The following is a 17,078-nucleotide window of genomic DNA, read 5'->3' as shown; positions in this document are numbered from 1 at the left end:
AGACATGATTCCGAAAAAGTTACGAAACAAATGACCACCTACAAAGTATAAAAATCCTAATAGAGAAAGTTGTGGAATATGTACAATAAACCTCTAGTTCTGGTTTTTATCGATTTTCACAAAGCCTTTGACACAGTTGAGCTTAGCAAAATATTACAGGCGCTTAAAGAATGCAGGCTAGATTATAGGTATACAAAATTATTATAAAAAATATACTTACAGGCAACAACCACTGTCAAATTACATACTAACAGTAATCGCATAAACATAGTACGGGGGTTAGACAAGCAGACCCAATGTCACCTAAACTTTTTAATATGGTCTGAAAACATGCTTTCAAGAGTTTGGATTGGATGACAAAGGGAATAAAAATAGATGGAGGATACCAAAACAACCTACGTTTCGCCGATGATATAGTCATAGTAGCTGAGGATCTAGGTATCACAAGAGAGATGGTACAGGAACTCGTTTTGGTTACAGAAAATGTAGGTTTAAATATAAACATCTCGAAAACAAAAATAATGACAAATTTGGTACCCAACCAGAACATCAGTATTGGTGGGAAAGAAATAAAACTCGTAGATAGATATAAATACCTGGGACATGAAATTACGATTGGCAGGGATAACCAGACTCATGAACTGAAGAGAAGAATCGGTCTTGGGTGGGCAGAATTTGGAAAACTGAAAGAAACTTTTAAAAGTAAGTTGCCCACATGCCTAAAGAGAAAGGTATTTGATCAGTGCGTCCTCTCAGTCTTGACGTACGGATCAGAAACACTTACCTTAACTAAAGCCTCGACTACCAAACTAAGAGTCACGCAGAGAAGAATGGAGCGGAATAACTCTGCGAGACAAAATCAAAAACGAAGAAATCAGGAGAAGAACAAAGGTGACTGACGTCATCGAAAGGATAGCCAGGTTGAAGTGGAGATGGGCAGGACACATATCCAGAATGACAGATGGGCGATGGACAAAGAGGTTATTACAATGGAAGCAAAGAGAAGCGTCGGTCGACCGTTTACAAGATGGACTAACGACTTGAGAAAGCTAAATAAAAACTGGATGAGTGCGGCGCAGGATAGATGGGGTTGGAAACGAGGGGAGGAGGCCTATGTTCAGCAGTGGACTTTTGAGGCTGGATGATGATGGTCATATACAAAGGATGAACGAGACAAGAATGCGGCTGTGAACTTAGAAATGGAAACCAAACAAAAAGAGGAAAAGGATACATCCTAGATTACAATGGAACGAGCAAATAAAAACAGCAATGATAAAAAGAGATCTCGCTGAAGAAGATATACTTATATGACAAGAAGAAATGGCGATTAGAATGTGGTAATCGGCAAACAAAATATGCTGTCTAAAGCCGCGGATAAATAGATGAGTTCCTATATCCTTAAAATATCGAAATCAAATTAAATTAAACGCTAACATTAAAAACCCATAAAACAACACAATTTTGCTGCCTAATGGGCTCCAGCATATTTTTATAATCGACGTTCTATTCCAATTTCTTTATTTTCTATATCTTTATCGGTTGTATGAAATTACCAATAATGATTGTTCTACTTAGTAACACCACTAACTAATTCCTAACATTAAATATATATTACCAAAATACGTCAAAACTTCCGATGGTCTAGATAATCTCGATTATAATTAGTCTGTATTTAAAACTTAATGTTTAAAATATTATTCTTATTCGGTTCTGGTGGTTTTTGTGTGTGAGATGATGTTTTTTCGTCTGGTAAGTTGATTTTTTTAATAGATTCATCATCATCAACGGTGCTACAGCCGTATGAAAGAGCCTCAACCTTCCCAAGTCTATTACGCCAGTCAGTCCTATCCATTGCCAACCGTTGCCAGTTTGCTGCGCCTATTTTTCTCCCATCCTCATCTACACCATCCTTCCATCTAAGTTTTGGCCTACCCCTATATCTACTTCCCACAGGTTGTGACATAAGGATTCTTCGAGGAGGGTTAAGAATAGACCCTGCGACAATTATTCACAAATAAGTGGTTGATTTTTTTTAATATGTTTTATTTAAGGACAATTGCAAATATTTTAATTACACGGTGTTATATTTTAAATAACTCCTTTTTATACCATCTGAACCGCCTATGCTAGAGTAAAAAAACTTTCAGCGATTATCTACGTACTGGTGTTATTTACAAATTTCTATAATGCACCCCCTTTTTTTCGGAACCACCCCAAAAAAAAAGGAGAATTAATAAAGAAAGTGATTTCCTTGGAATCATTCACACACCATGCCCTTTATTAAAATGCTTCATATTATATTATTTTGTGCGCGTTCTTAATACCCATGCATGGACACTAAAAGCGATTTCTTGATGCAACTCCTGTAGCTAAAAAGAAATAAATGAAGGGGGTTAAAAAAAAATATTTTTTGCTTTTTGGCCCATATGGACATATGCTTCATCAATAGGGTTTTTCATAAATATATATGATTATTGCCATATCCCTGCGGAAAGTACCCCTATCCTTGAAAATATACTGCAGAAATTACCCCTATCCCTTGTAGAGCATGTTTTTACAATTTTCTCATTATCTGTGCATTTTTTTAAAACAAAACTTATACAGTATTAAAGACCATTATTTTCTCTACAAATAAGGTCCTATGCATTTTTTTCGTATAAGCAACCGTTGCGGCACAGTGGCGCCGTAAACCTCAGAAATGCTTTGGCGTGCTCCAGTTTTTGTTTTTTTTTTCGTAACCTGTTCATTTTATTGATAACGTACGTATGTAAAATAAAAAAACTAACTGTCTGCTAGACAATATGACCTATGCATTATATTTTTTGCACCCTAAAGCCACAGTGGTGGCCCAAAATCAATTTTTAATTATTTTCTTTATTAATTCGCCTTTTTTGGGTGGTTCTGGGAAAATATGGGGGTGTATTATACAAATTTGTAAATAACACCAGTACGTGGATAATCGCTGAAAGTTTTTTTACTCAAGCATAGGCGATTCAGATGGTATAAAAAGGGGTTTTTTTTTTAAATGGATCACCCTGTAATTAAAAAATTTGCAATTTCTCTTAAATGAAAACTATAGCAAAAAATCAGCCACTTATTTGTGATTAATTGCCGCAGGATTTCTTCTTAATTTTCATTACAGTTAGGGAAAAATATTTTTAAAGCATCTTTTTTAAAAATTTGTTAACTTTGGGGCGTCACCCCCGCTAAACGGTGGGTGATAGGCATATTCTGTCGGGAAATGAATAGTAGGAAATACAGTCCTCTTCATTTTACTATTAAGCAAATTTTTTGTAAAACGTACAGGAAGGCCTACGTTTCGCAAAAACCACAAATTACCCCCTTTAAAGGGATGAAAAGGGGGGTTTCGGGGCGAAATTTTTTAAGAAAATGTTAGTCTCGTAATAAGCACCCCTTGATATACCAGAAAAAAAATAAAACCGGACTAGTGTTCATTTTGCGAGGTTCAATCTGTTTCATACACTATAAAATCTGCTTAGTTTTCTGTGAGTAGTTTTTTATAGTATTCTTCCTACTGTCTTTCTGATACTTATTGAATTTGGACTTTTTCGGTGACATGTTTCTTCCCATTCTTCATTCTTTTCCAGTCTTCTACTTCTTCTTGTGTGTATCCGTGAGAAATATGGGCATATCTGGATTGATTTCGCATGATGTGGCCAAAGTTTTGTAACTTTCTAAATCTGATGGTGCTCAGTATCTCTATATTTTTCTTTTGGGTTCTTATTAACTAAGGGTACCTCGTATTAAGTAAATAAAAAATAATTAATTATTTTAGTAAACATATTAATTCTTCTTTCCAGACGAGGTTGCTTTTTATAATAGCAACAACATGGGCTATTTGCTTGCCAGATCCACCAAATCTGTCAAGACAGGAATTAAGAGATCTAAAACACTCACTGGAAGAATATATATCCTCGTTTAGTCAAAAAAAATTAGAACACGATGAAACATCGTCAATGAATAGCGGAAGATATGTGCGAAATAGGTATGATCAAACTGGTGGTCTTCCGATGGAGTCTTCCGATGTAGTGAAACAAGAAGAAAGTATGGGAACATCATCAATGAACAATGGTAAATATGGACGAAATAGGTATCATCATTCTGGTGGTCTTCCGATAGAGTCTTCTGATGTAGTGACAGAAGGAGATATAAGGACATCGTCAATGAATAAAGGAAAATATGGAAGAAATAGGTACCAACCTGGTGGTATGATGACATATCCAGTAGACTCTTCCGGTATAGGGATGCAAGAAGGGGGTATGGGGATATCATCAATGAACGACGCAAAATATAGATGGAATGGGTATTACCAACCTGGTGGTATGATGACGTATCCATTGGAGTTTCCCGGTATAGGAATGGAAGAAGAATTATTAAATTATGTTCCCTATTCAGATCAAGAAATCTACTATGATAACTATGGTAAGACCCACTTCAAAAAATTTGGTTTTTTTTTACTTTCTTTGCTTATAACTTTAAAACGATTCATTTTGGAACAAAGTGGTTGTGTAGGACGCTTCACCTGTGGTAAAAGGACCTGGTGAATATCTCCTGTCCTTCACACAAGAGGGGAACCAGCTTCTATAGTGGTTGATATAATTAGACTCTGATATTCTTTGTCGAGTCGAAGCAAGGTGTAAATCGGTGTTGAAATGATTAAAATACGTGTGAGATAAGTTTATTAAGTTTATTTAACACAAACACTAATATTTACAAGTATCGTACAAAATAATTATTATTGTGTTTACTACAACAAAAAAACATAGGTACATAAATTTGCTATGTACAATTGACAGTAAAGTGAACCGCGATTTAAGAGTGAAACATGTGATTAATAACGAGTGAGAGAAGATTCGCGTGAAAAACCGTGTATTGTGAGAGGAAAATACGAGACGTGAATACTTTCAGAGTTGAGCGAGAGACTCGACCGATTAGCTCGGTAGTTGACGAATAAATGATTGAGAGACGAGAGACTAAAAACGACTAAAAATAAGGATTCCTTTTTCCTTCGGGTTCAAAAGCGAAAAGAAGGGGAACTCATTTATCAAAATCCTAAGCGTGTCTAATTTACGTTTTCAGAAGGAAACAGAAGCTTTAATTTTGTATTGATTTTAAGAAACATAAATCTGAAATGGGAGACAGTTTAAATTACATATTGTTAAGTTAGAGATATAAAGATTGTTCTCAATTTCGACCGAGCCTCTGGGAAACAGGATGTGTTTTAAACTCGAGTATTTTTATAAAGCAAGGGTCTTTGTATTGCAGACCACCCTCCAGAAGCAATGTTTTCTCGCAATTGGTTAATTTTGGAAGCTACAAAGGGCAGATGTGTTCGTTTGAAATTATCAATGATTCGACGAATTTTATTAAGATTCTTATATAAGTAGAAATGATAATTAGCTTTATGTTAGAAAATCTAACAGTGGTATAGAAATAAAACAAAAATAATTAAATTTTCTATCAGATACGATTGGTTAAAAATGTCTTAATTTAACACCCTTGCTGCAAAATAGCAATAAATATAAAATAAGAGGGCAAAACAAGCCTGTCCTTATTCAATGTTTTTCCATCACTTAATTTACACTTGAAACCTTCCTAATTCGCTTAGAAAGTTTTTGTAATGTGCTAAAATCGTCCACCAAATTTCATTAAAATTGACTTACTAGATTTTGCATAATAATTTTGCAATCTAAACTTTTTTAAAAAAATTGAAATTTTTTAAAATCTTGCACAACAAAAACTAGAACATGCAAAGATTTGTTAATTTTTTTACATATAAAGAAGCACTCCACCTATCTAATGCACTTTACAGAATTAAAATCGGATTATTTAAGCAGCCTCAGCAATGTTTTAAAGTTATAAACAATTTTTGGCTTATAAACAAATTAGTGCTGTGTCCAGGAGGGGGTGGTACGGGCTCCTTTATTTAGATGGACTTACCCAAGTTTGTTATGTATTTTGACCCGTAGAACACGAATTTTTTGGGTAACAGTTGATCCGGATGTCCATAAGATTGTTATAAACAAAGAACTTCAGGAATTACATAACATCGATTTTTCGCAAAATAAAACATTTTTTTGTATTTCTTGGGTAATTCTAAGCAAAAAATGTTCTTACAAGTTTTTCGTAGGATGCATAGTTTTCGAGATAAACGCGGTGGGACATTCAAAAAATCAAAAAATTGCAATTTTTGAACGAGAATAACTTTTGATTAAAAAATAAAATAGCAATTCTGCTGACCGCATTTGAAAGTTTAAGTCAAATTATACCGGTTTTAATTATTTGCATTGCTAAAAATTAATATTTTTATTATTAAACAAAGCTATTTGTTGATAAACCAAAAAATTGTTTTTAATTTTAAAACATTACTGAGGCCCCTTAAATAATCCGATTTCAATTATGTAAAGTGTATTACATAGGTAGAGCACCTCTTTATATGTAAAAAAATTAGATAACTTCTAAATGGCCTACTTTTTGTTCAGAAAGATTTTAAAATATTTGAACTTTTTTAAAAACATTTATATTGCAAATTTATTATGCAAAATCTATTAGGTGGATTTTAATGAAATTTGGTAGAATATTTAAGTAAGTTATAAGAATTTTCTAAGCGAATTATTAAGGTTCTAAGGACACCAAAGTGGTTAAGAAACATTGAATAACAACAGGCGTATTTTGCCCCCTTATTTTGTATTTATTGCTATATTGCAGAAAAGGTAATACCTTAAGACATTTTTTACCAATCGTATGTTATACAAACTTAAATTATCTTTATTTTATTTCTATACGACTTTGTTCCAAACGAACCGTTTTAAAGTTATAAGCAAAGAGAGCAGAAAAAAATCGATGTTTTTCGAAATTTTTAAATATTTTAATTTTTTTATTAATGTTCCCGGCATATTTGAGAAGGAGCATAAGTCAATTATTATTACTGAAGGTGTCACCTAACTTTATCTGAAAAAATCCGAATGCCACCTCTCACATCCAAAAATACACGTTTTTTTACAGATTAGTCCTGGTCTATTAGTCTTTTTGCTAGAAAATTTTAAATCGTTGGTCCCTCTAATACACATATCTTGTTATTATATCATACGAGGTGTTACAGATATCGTTATGTTTCCATACTTTACGCTTACACTGTATATATTTACGTCAAATTTTATTTTTTAGGACCAAACATGTACGATAATGGTATGAACGTAGAATTTTTACCAGTACCACCGATGCCGTACCTTCCAAATCGTTTTTCACCAAATCTCCCAGTGTCCACTGAAGAAAACCACATGTCTAACGAATATGTCTCAAGTGAGGAACAAAAAAGTATTGACAACATGTTCAACAAGACTCCTAGATCTGATAAGAACTACAGAGTAACAAAAACAGAGACTTATTATCCAGATCGTTCTATACAAACAGATAGCAATGCTGAATGCAATGTTAACTGCTATACCCACGCACCAGTATTAACCAACAGCCTGTATGGCAAAGATAATGCCTATGGAAGAGCATGGCAACAAATGTATGCACCAGGATTCTTAGAAAAAATCAATGGATATGATCTGGTACGCAACCAAAATGGTGTTGGTAACATATTCGAACTGCAAGACTTAAGCAACAGATATATAGCAGAGTTACAAGCGATGTATGGCACTGATACATGGAGAATATTACAAGAGATGTATTCTCCAGAATATCTAGTATATTTACAAAGACTGTATGGACCAGAATTTTTCAATCGCCTATCTCTACAAAGCAATAGTAACAATTATGACTTTTTGCGAAGCAACGGAGCACAAAGAGGCGGATATTGGCAATTATTGTTCAGACCAGAATACGGTTTTTATGGAATGGACGAACATATAGACGAATACCTAAGTTTCCTGCGACAGAACTATCCGATGCTGTATTTTAGATACATGCAAAACCCAGAATTGTTCTATCAGCAAATACCTTTCCCTTGGTTTAATCGACCATATTTTCCAAACGTTCCAAATACTCCAATTTATAACGGAGGTGGTCCTAAAAAACCACCTATAGACTCCCGTTTTAGTGCTAAAAATAAAACAGAAGAAGAGGTAAAAGAGAAAGAAACAGTCCACACTGAAGAAACAAAAAATGTGCAAAAAGTTGATGATCTAACTGAAGTACTAGATGAAGATGAAGATGAAGATGAGGATGAAGAAGATACTATTGATATTGGACAACGGTTTGATGATAATAGGAAAAACAAAGGAAAACACAGAGGCACAAATAAGAAGCACAACGAAAAAGATAAAACGGAGACAACGAAAGATGTTACGGTGGTAGAAGTGGAAAAGACAACAGAAACAAAAAGTAAAGGTACAAAAGATACTGGTGGTGAAGAAACGGTGGTACATTCAGTTGTAGAGAAAAAGGATAATGTAGTTATAGAAGGTAGTAATGGAACAACGAATGGAAATAGTGGATCCAATACCGCAGGTATTTAATGTTTTACTAATGAAGTAAAAACCTCACGTGTAGGTAGATGGTATATAATTTATTAAAAAAATTTTTCTAAAATGATCCAAAATGGATAAAATCACACAAACGTTTTCGGACCAATCAGTCCATCATCAGGTGGTAGAAACTTAAAATAAGCAAACCACTGCATTAAAAAAACCAAGATGAAATTTTGACTGTCTGAAAGTTAGGAAAATTACAACATGTGGTTACTTACTTTAGATCCAAAGTAGTTGGAACTAGCTACATATTTAGGTCAAAAGACCTTAATATTATAATAGTTATGCCATTTCGGCTACAAAAAAGTCGACAATAAGTCGATGTCACAAGAAATTAAAATGCAGCGGTATTACAGAGTGGGCTTCATCTTGTAAACATCTAATAAATTTCTTTTTATTTTTATTTTTCTTCAGTTTATTTTTTCATTTTGTTCTTCTTTTTTACCAAGTGACGTCATTACCTTGTTGGCAAAATTTTCGCTTTCACCATCATGAAATTATCATAAATAATTTTATGTGACTATTAATTTAAATTGTTTATTCTCACTCATTCATTTAATATCTAATTAAATTCATTCAGTTAAGTAAATTTTTTTTTTGCATTTCTAAAATACAATGTAACTACATACACGTAAAATTCCCTACCTAGAAGGTCTTGTCAATATCCGTTTAATGTCATATTTCAGTCTGTCAGTTTGAAGCTAAGATGAAGACCACTCTGTAATACCGCTGCATTTTAATTTCTTGTGACATCGACTTATTGTCGACTTTTTTGTAGCCGAAATGGCATAATTATTATAATATTAAGGTCTTTTGACCTAAATATGTAGCTAGTTCCAACTACTTTAGATCTAAAGTAAGTAACCACATGTTGTAATTTTCCTAACTTTCAGACAGTCAAAATTTCATCTTGGTTTTTTTAATGCAGTGGTTTGCTTATTTTAGGTTTCTACCACCTGATGATGGACTGATTGGTCCGAAAACGTTTGTGTGATTTTATCCATTTTGGATCATTTTAGAAAAAAAATTTTAATAAATTATATACCATCTACCTACACGTGAGGTTTTTACTTCATTAGTAAGTTTTTTATTATGGTATACAGCCAATGAGAGGAATCTTTTCCTTTTTATTTAATGTTTTATTTATTTTAGTTACAATTAAATAATGATTCATAATGAAAAGTATGTATCTCTTTAATATGGTTTGTGGAGTAATAACGATTGCTAATCTCTAGGTTAGAAAGAATGTTAGTACCTTTACGATATCTATCATGGAATACTCTGTTACATTACCCTATTAGCTTCGTAAGAGGGACTTCCAACAGCTGCTACCCCCTTTTTTCAAAATTTCTTGTTAAATTCAAAAGTAATTTGGTTTAACGATTATAATTACTAACTGTATTGCCGAATATTTGCGAGACTTGTAAGACTGGTACGGAAGGAGATTCCTACAGGCAAAAGATCACTCGGACGTCCCAGAATGATGGAGAGATAACATCCAAGCAGATCTCCAAAAAATTAACATTCCATTTGACCCTAGGTTAATGGAAGACCGACAAATTGGAAGATCCACCCAGGATTGTAGCGCTACGTGATGATGATGATTGCCGAATAGTTTTAATACCAATTGACAGTACGAGAATGCTGACATGTGTCACTAGTTCTGATCCCAACCTTTTTTCTCAAAATGGTACTCATAGAAGAACTTTTGGTTTTTGTAGGTCTTTAATAATCCTCTTTTAAATGGTTTTATATAGCAATTGTATATTTGGGATGGTGTTAATTCCCTATGATGTTGGCAACCCAGCCACTTTCCCATTTTTCTTTAAATTGTCTCTTGTATAATCACCTTTTGTAATACTTATTCTGGACTGTAAACAAATATTTTGTTTTGTATCTTTTGGTCACCTCGCGTCGAATATTTAAATTTTGTAGATATTAATGATCTAGAATTAAACGTATATATCTATGAGATTCCGTTTTTATTTCACTTTTTCTAAATAGCCTATACTATATTCTTCTTGCTTATTATCTTGTATGTCTTAGTATACAGAGATGTTACTTAGAGATTAGCATTCGTTAGTTAAATAATGGATATCAGCGATGTATTAAGTACCATAAAAATTGATTTTTATATACGTCTGTAAAAAATAAGTAAAACTTTGATCGCTGTATCCATCGGAACTACAACATTAACGGGGTTTTATTGTTTTATATAGTTAATGGACCTCTCAGTATGAAAGAACCGCGGAACGCTACCATTTAAATGGGTGCGTTTTAAACCGAAAAAAGGGTGAATTAGTCCCTAGGCACAGGGCGAATTAGGGTGAGTTCTATGCACATTTGGTGCAAACACGTCTACAGTAAAATTGTTTGAGGTTAAATTTTCTATAGAAATATCACATTTTAAAGTCAAAAATATTTTTTTTAGAAAAATATATTCAAAAGAAAAGCAAAAACAAAACATGAAAGATAGTAATTTTGTTTTTTATCCCAAAACTTTTTTCAATGGGGTTATAGGTATAGGCATTGCTTTACAGAAAAAAAACTTCCATCCTTTTTCTTTAAAGTGACGTTTAGTATAAGTCCCTATGATTTATAGTTTTCAAATTATGATTTTTCAAACTTCGCCACTCACAGCGATTTTGGGACATTTTCCTTGTTACTTCGCAAACATTGTTCTGTAACTTTTTTCTACGCAGATTTAGGTATATGCAATGTAACATTTAATAGAAAGAAAAATCAACTATCTTTAAAATGGTCTATCGTAAAAGGCTGTGTGATTACTTTTAAGCAATATATGGTTTTTCAAAGTTGTATAGTTTTAATGATTTTTGATATATTTTACGATTATTTTTAAATTTCTCATTTAACTTTTTTTATTCTATATTTAGGTATATACATTGTGCAATAAAAAAGAAAAGTTATTTTATTTACGTTAAAACTGTGTATTGTAAAAAACTCTAGGGCTATTTTTAAACAAGGTATGCTTTTTCAAAATATCACATACACATGAAGTAGGTCTTACTAAGCTGGAACCACATGGAAAAATTTTTTATTATTAACTTTATGAAAAAAGGTTATTCTTTATAAAATGCTCTGCATAGTCTAAAACCTAAGATGCAATCATCAGATATAAAATTTTGTCAATAGTGAACGAGGTATGTTAAAAAATATGAATTTCGCTCAAGAGTAAAGTAGCTTTATATTTCAAAATATCGAAAAGTGTTATTAAGAAAAGTTATTTGGAATTAAAAATTATGTTATAATATGTCATTACATGCTTCTAATTGAAAAAAAATAAAAAATTTTAAAATTTTTCTCAAATTACGGATACCCTTGGATATCCTACGGATATCTTGTTTAAAAATAGGCCTAGAATTTTTTGCAATACACCATTTTAAAGTAGAGAAAATGTAATTTTTTATTTCACGATGTATATACCTGAATGTACAAGAAAAAAAGTCATAATGAAAAATTCTAAAAATAATCATAAAAAATATCAAAAATCATAAAAGTATAAAATCTTGAAAAAGCATAACTTGCTTAAAAATAATCGTACAACCTTATAGAGTAGACCATTTTAAAGGTAATTGACTTCTCTTTCTACTTAGTTTACATTGCATATACCTAGAAATGCGTAGAAAAAAGTTAGAGAACAATGTTTGCGAAATAATGGGGAAAATAGTCCAAAAATGCTGTAACCGGCGAACTTTGAAAAATCCTATTTCGGAAACTATAAATCCTAGAGACCTCTACCATACGTACTTTTAAAGAGGAGGGATGGTAGTTATTTTTCACTGAAGCAATGCCTATACCTATATCCCTGTGGAAAAAAGTTATGGGGCAAAAAACAAAATTGCTTTCTTTTGTGTTTTTTTCTTGTTATTCTTTTAAATATATTTTTGTAAAAAATATATTTTCGACTTTAAAATGTGATATTCCGATAGTAAATTTAACCTGGAACAATTTTCTAGTAGATGTGTTTGTACTAAAAGTGCATAGAACTCACGCTAATTCACCCTGTGCCTAGGGACTAATTCACCCCTTTCTCAAAAACGCACCCATTTAAATGGTAGCACTCCGCGGGTTTTTCAAATTTAGAGGTCCGTTGACCATATGAGATAATAAAACCCATTAACGTTGTAGTTCCTTTTAGCTCTCTTATTTTGAACATAATCAATAGCCTATTTAGACAATTTTATAGGTTATTACCCATAGCATGTGGCTTAATTTTTCTTTTTTAATTTATTCCTCCCTTATATTTTACCTGTCAATCACGTATAGTACATAGTCAATTGTTGTTTATGAGTACTAAATGTTTAATATATCCATCACAACAAAAGATGCACTTGGTTAACTCATAATGATCTCTTGTTCTTCGTTTTCCACCATTTTCCATCAACTCCCGAATTTATGTATCTCCCAACTACTTTTATCTTTCTCTATCTGACACCAATATTTTCCACTGTTTGCCTTTCATTGTTCTTATGTCATCTACCCATCTCTTTTGAAATCTTCGCATGCTCCTTGTTGTCCTCCTTGGTCTTCACTACAATCTAACCATTACAATCAGACAACTGAAATGCAAAGAAGGATCGGTGCCTTTAAAAAAAAACCAATTAACGAATATAGAAGTTTAAATAAAATAGAAGCAGAATGATGGACCGCCTATATAGAAGAAATATATAAGGAAGATACTATAGTACCTGAAGAAGAGGAAGAAACAGGAAATGAAGACGAATCCAACATAGACACAGAACTAGAAATCACAAAAGAAGAAATAAGGAATAACATACGTAAATTAAAAAACAGAAAAGCACCAGGACCCGATGGGATACCAAATGAACTCCTTTGGTATCCCGATGGGATACCAAAACATAGAGATCCTCTTTCAAGAAATAATATGTAGCCAGCGTGTACCAGACCAGTGGAGGACGAGTATAACAATACCTATACACAAGAGGGGAAACAGCAAAGACCCTAGCAACTACCGTACCATCACCTTGCTGAGCACAACTCTTAAACTCTTAACAAAAATACTTGCCAATAAAATATGTAAATGAAGAATACACAATTAGTGAGGAACAACAAGGTTTTCGGAAAAATAGGTCTACAATAGACGCCATATTCATAGCCAGGCAAATTGCTGAGAAAGCACTGGAATATAATAAACCTGCATGTATGTGGTTTATAGATCTAACTAAGGCCTTCGATTGTGTAAGATTGGAAGGTGTGCTAAGATTGCTAAAGGAGAAAAATCAGCCCAACAAGATGATAAGAATAATTAAAGACATTAATACGAAGAACAAAACCAGAATAAAGGTCGAGAATGAACTAACATTGGAAGTAGAAATCAACTCGGGAATCAGACAAGGGGATAGCTTGAGCCCATTGCTTTTTAATTTAGTCATGGACAAAATCATAGAAAACATTAAAGGTACTGGAAAAGGATATAAGATGGCGGAAAAACAAATAAAAATCCTCTGTTACGCTGACGACGCAATCTTAATCTACAATAACGAGGATAACCTACAGCGAATGGCACAAACTTTCAATACAGTGGCGAAGAACTACAACATGAAAATATCAACAGCCAAGACAAAATCCCTGGTATTGTCAAGGGAACCCATAAGATGCAAATTAGTAATTAACAACGAACTAATTGAGCAAGTCTCGAGATTCCATTATCTGGGAATCGAAATATGTAGTTATGGAGATTTTAAAGAGAGCGTCCGAAAGTAAGCAAATAAAGCCAATTACGTGTCAGGATGTCTGAGGGATGTCATCTGGAGAAACAAAGATATGAGGCTGGAAGGGAAAGTATGTATATACAAATCATGTGTAAGACCGATCATGACGTACGTGATAGTGATAGAAACAAGATGTGACACAGCAGAAACCAAGAGGATACTGATAACATCAGAAATGAGAACGCTGAGGTCAATAACTGGGAAAACACTGAGAGACAGAATACCGAATGACAGAATAAGAGATCTCTGTAACATACAAGATATAGTACGGTGGGGAAGACTGGAAGACAGAGACGACGAGAGTGGAATCAGCATGTGACGAGAATGGACAGCGAGAGAATAGCCCATATAGCCAGGGATTCGAAGCCAACAGGCAAGAGACCAATAGGAAGGTCCTTTAAAAGGTGGAGAGATAGCTGGCAGTCAACATCACAGCTACGAATACAAGCTCAAAATCGGTAAGGAACAGGCCAAGAGACCTATTATAAGAAGAACAAGAACAGTTTCAAGAAAAAGTTTAATATTCCAGTTCGTTTGAAAAGGAAAGTTTTTGACCAATGAGTTTTACCAGTCTTACATATGGTGCGGAAACACCTAAATCTGACAAAAGGAACAATAAATAAAACAAGAGGAGTTACACAACATGCTATGGAAAGATCAATGTACCATCAGTGATAAAATATCAAACATAGAAAAAAGAAGAAGAACAGGAGTCACGAATACAGTTGAAAGAATAGCCATGGCTAAATGGGCTTGGGTAGAACATGTTGCCAGATTGACGGATTATAGATGGACCAGAAATACAGGGTGATTGATTAGTGGAGTAAAGCTCAATAGATCCGGTGTAGTAATAGATAGCAATAAAAGTTAATAACAAAAATTTTAGCCACTTTTGAGCTTCATATTACAAAATTAGTTAGAATGTTACAGGGTGTTCGATAATACAGTGGCAGACCAAACTTATGTTTTTTTAAATGGAACACTCTATATTTAATTTTAAATTCGAAATCCAGTTAACTTCTCCATCACAAAAATATAGTTATAATCAATTTTATATGAAAATCGTAACAAGTTCAACTCCCTGTATAAATAAAAATAAGCAAAACAGCAATGGTTTATTAATGCCATATTTTTTACGTATTGTCAAAATTTTCAAGAATGATTGATTTTGCTAATTTTCTTTTTATCAAATACAGGGTGAGTCAAAACGCAAGTACATTATTTTCTCGTAATTTTAAATGGAACACCCTGTATTTTATATCACTATTGAAAAGTACCAGTACCGTACTTTATTTTTTAGATAACATTAATTATGTCTAAATTTATTAGTTTTCGAGTTATTTTCATTTTTCCATGGACCAGTATCGTGGCCACCCAAATCACCAGAATTCAATAAATTGCACTGATTTTTTTGAGATTACGTTAATAATGAAGTTTATAAAATACCTCCAACAACAAGGGATGAGATAAAAAATAGAATACAAAGTGTATTTCGATGTGTTAATTTCCAAATGCTTCATAGAGTAAGTAGATTATCCAATGATCGTTTTTACGCGTGAATAAATGTGTTAGGAGGTAATTTTGAACACCTTCTGCAATTAAATATTAAAAATATTTTAATAAAAGTAGCTTCTAATTTTTTCAAACATGTTTTTTTTTGCAAAATGTATTACTGATAAATTATTTTTCGTTCTTTATTTGTTACATTGTTACATTTACCTACAAAAATAGTGTTTAATTGTCTTCACAAAATGTTGTATTTTGTGTTTGTGTGTTTTTTTGTAAAATTTATTACTAATTTTCTTTCTTTATTTGTTACATTTACATAAAAAGTAGTTTTTAATTGTTTAAAAAATGTTGCATGTTGTGGTTTTGTTTTTTTTTATAAAATGTATTACTAATACTCTGGGCTAATTAGCAAAATACAAGGAAAAGTTATTTACCAGCAATTTTATTGCTGGAATCGAATCTTATTATTGTATGTATTAATAATATAGATATGCAAAGTCCGCAGATAGTGTGCTACTTTTTTTATAAACAAAATGGCGCCCAAAAATCGTGTTTTTTTTTCAATTTTTGCTCTATAACACCAAAGATTTTAACTTTAGACCAAAAACACCCCAATAAAAAATCACCGCAATTAAATTCTGCATAGAGACGTGTTTTTTCCGACTTAGTTCGATGAAAACTTTCCCCGGAAAAAGTGGTTTTTCCAACAAAATCTTTAATTTTCAATAAACTTTAAGATAAGTAGTTGTTAATCAATAATTAAATAACTTAGTAACGTAAAAGCCCTTTCCGTATGTATTATAATTTTAGAAGTCTATGGAAATTGAATGAACAGTTTAGCAACAATTAAAATGTTAATTAAGAATTTACGGTCGCTATAATAACGACAATAATTATGATGCATACGAATAACTATGATTTTTTCACAAAAAGATACTATACCTATCTAATGTACTTTACAGAATTGAAATTGGACTATTTAAGCGGCCCCAGGAATATTTTGAAATTATAAACAATTTTTTGGTTTATAAACAAATAGAATATCTCGGGAAATATTAAACTAAATTAAATTGTGAAAACGGTATTCGAAAGACAGCGGCAGGACACTTCTTTTAAAAGAAAAAACGTTTATTTATGACGAGTGGTTCCTGAGATACAACCGGTCAAAGTTGACCGGAATTTACGGCAAAGATATAAACAATAGGATCATAATTTTCAAACCATCACCTTTTTATTTTGTCCTCTTTCTCCACACCAATTTTCATATCTTTAAAATCCTCATAACATATATTATTATAATAAAAACTATCGATAATAC

The 17,078-nt window shown here is 32.6% G+C and overlaps 1 protein-coding gene across 2 annotated transcripts in view; it reads left to right on the top strand.

The window, feature by feature from the left end:
- Positions 1–1,628: 1,628 nt before the first annotated feature.
- LOC114326096 (hornerin-like) overlaps positions 1,629–17,078 on the top strand; it is a 36,423-nt gene continuing 20,973 nt past the window's right edge. For both annotated transcript variants that reach the window (XM_050662423.1, XM_050662422.1), the window contains exons 1-3: positions 1,629–1,749; positions 3,822–4,443; positions 7,189–8,478. In XM_050662423.1, the coding sequence (XP_050518380.1) occupies positions 1,732–1,749; positions 3,822–4,443; positions 7,189–8,478 (1,930 nt within the window). In that variant the 5' untranslated portion in view covers positions 1,629–1,731. The remainder of the gene's footprint in view (positions 1,750–3,821; positions 4,444–7,188; positions 8,479–17,078) is intronic.

The sequence above is a fragment of the Diabrotica virgifera genome, chromosome 9 (genome assembly GCF_917563875.1).
Source record: "Diabrotica virgifera virgifera chromosome 9, PGI_DIABVI_V3a".
NCBI classification, from domain to species: domain Eukaryota; kingdom Metazoa; phylum Arthropoda; class Insecta; order Coleoptera; family Chrysomelidae; genus Diabrotica; species Diabrotica virgifera.
This window is presented reverse-complemented; position numbering and strand designations above follow the sequence as displayed.